We start from the raw sequence: 2,500 nt of genomic DNA, 5'->3' as shown, positions 1-2,500 counted from the left end.
CTGATAATACCTCTCCAGGAGATCAAGCGTGTAGAAAATCTTAACTTTGTGCAAGTAGGAGGTCAAGTTAGCAATGTTTGGGAGTGGAGTGGTAGTGATCCTGTAATACCCACACAGACTCTGAGAGCCATCTTTCTTCAGAATGATATGCAAGGATGACGACCAGGGGCTTGCTTGAAGCCTTTTGGTAAAGGCTCAGTTCTTCCATTTCAGCGAATGTGCATCTAGTGTCTGCTAAATGATCTGGTGCAAGACACCTGAATCTGGCAAATACTGGGAACCCCGTCATCTTAATATGGTGATAAATACCGTGTTTGGAGGGAACCAAGGGTATTTGATGAAATTCTGGAGAGAAAACATCCGTGTAAGACGTGAGAAGGTGGCCGTAACCATCTGTGGGTGCATGGATGTCAAGAGCAAGGTTGGAGGGGTTGATTGGAGAGATGTTGTTGAATAAAATTCAGGGTTGGCTAGTCATTGGAGAGCAACATCCACCAAGTGGAAATGTTAGAGGAAATCCGCAACAAGAGTTGTTAGTGTGAGGGCAGCAATGAGATACTTTCAGGGATATTTGGTGCTTCCCAACAATAATGTGAGGTTCTCATAACGATAGGTGGGTATCACAGAACTATTGGTAGCTACCAGCGGGCATTGACAGATTTAGACAGACTATGTATGTCGTGTTCTGGAGACTGGCCTTGGTAGAAGAGAACGGCACGTACCCGTGTCTACCAAAAATGGAATGCAAGTAATTGCATAATGTAAAAAGAAAAGATTAGTGACAGGCGAGGCCACCACCACAAGCAATGGCCTACTTTTTTGGCCACTGAAAACTTCGCATATTTCAATGCAGTTGCCCCGAATCTGGAGTGTTAGAAGCAAAACTGAAGGTGATGGACATCAGTAAGTGGCTGTAGAGGTCATTGGTTGGGGCGTGAGTGAGTGGTGGGTGGTGGGCAGCTGTGTGGCCGCTCTGGCACATCATGTGGTGGCCATTTGTGTCCCACCACATATACGTCAGCTTCGGTTAATGTTGAATAGCTGTCCGCTTTGTCTGGAGTAGAGGCAATGCTGGAGGTCTTGAAGGTGTGAAGTGTTTGTCTGTATGGGCTTTGAGTTTGGTCAGGTTCTTCATGTACAAAATATTGACATCGGTATGACAGCTCATACTGGATCGGGTAAGCGTCATACCCAAAGGGTACGAAGTAGATTTAGCTCACGAGAGCCGTTTGCGGCAGGTTGCAGTAAAAAAATACAAGTAATTTTTCTGAGGGTGAGCAAAGTATTATGGTTCACCAACAGCAGTTGAGAGCTGAAAAAGTTTGGCTATGGAGGCTAGCAATGGCAAGTACTGCTCCAGGAGGTATGTTTTGAGTGGGTTGAACGTTATTAGTGTGTCCTCTTGCTCGCAAAGCCCATAGTAGATTTCCAGGAAAGTATCCTCGGGGTTTGCCGTAAGATCATAGTCTGCTTTGGTGCTTGACTGACTCACACCCTTGATGCTAAACTAGACCTCAGCGCGCTGAAACCAGGCGAATGTCTTTGTACTAGTGAAGGGTGGTAGTTTCATGGATGTGGTGTTTATAAGAGAGTTAGTGTCGGAAGGCCGCATCATCAAACAATAAGACACTGCAGTAGGTGGGGGGGGGGGATGGCACGGAGCTACTCACTCCGGACGTCACCTATGTGCGAGGTGCCAGTCAGGTGATAAATGAGAAGCGAAGTAAATGCAACTAAACTTTATTAAACAATGGTCGAATTTATATCCAGACACTTGCGAGGAAGAATGTTACAAAACTTAAAACATGATAAAGCTTGTGCTAGAAGGATAATAGAAGTTGGTCTATCAACACTGCGGGGAGAACGAGTGATAAGAAGAGAAATGTATAAACTATTACAATGTACGAGCGTGTATTATACACATGGTAATGTGTATATATATATATATATATATATATATATATATATATATATATATATATATATATATATATATATATATATATATATATATATATATATATATATGTATATATATATATATATATATATATATATATATATATATATATATATATATATATATATATATATACATATATATAGCCTATGTATATATATATATATATATATATATATATATATATATATATATATATATATATATATATATATATATATATATATATATATATATATATATATATATATATATATATATGTGTGTGTGTGTGTGTGTCATGGAAGAAAAAAGCACAAATAACTTATTGTAACTTTATCATTCATACACAGCTATATTACCATTAAAACGTTAAACAAGCAAATCGCCAATTAATTTGTATTTCTGTAGGGAAACTTTGGCAATAGATACCACTGCAGTGCCAATAAATCAAGCAGCCGGCACTGCATAGAATTTTCAGTCGAGCTTATGTATCTACACAGAGTATTTCCAGCTATTACTTACGTCTTTCTCCCAGGTGACTCTGTAGGGCTGAGGATT

The 2,500-nt window shown here is 39.4% G+C and overlaps 1 protein-coding gene across 1 annotated transcript in view; it reads right to left on the bottom strand.

Moving 5' to 3' along the window:
• The window catches only part of LOC137620806 (protein turtle-like), a 166,688-nt gene that overhangs the window by 76,931 nt on the left and 87,257 nt on the right, over window positions 1-2,500 (bottom strand). The window contains exon 10 of the mRNA XM_068351255.1: window positions 2,465-2,500. This exon is cut by the window's right edge and continues 95 nt beyond it. Coding sequence (XP_068207356.1) covers window positions 2,465-2,500 — 36 coding nt within the window. The remainder of the gene's footprint in view (window positions 1-2,464) is intronic.

Source organism: Palaemon carinicauda, chromosome 27, assembly GCF_036898095.1.
Source record: "Palaemon carinicauda isolate YSFRI2023 chromosome 27, ASM3689809v2, whole genome shotgun sequence".
Taxonomy (NCBI): Eukaryota; Metazoa; Arthropoda; class Malacostraca; order Decapoda; family Palaemonidae; genus Palaemon; species Palaemon carinicauda.
Note: the sequence above shows the minus strand (reverse complement) of the source record. Positions and strands in the feature narration are given on the sequence as shown.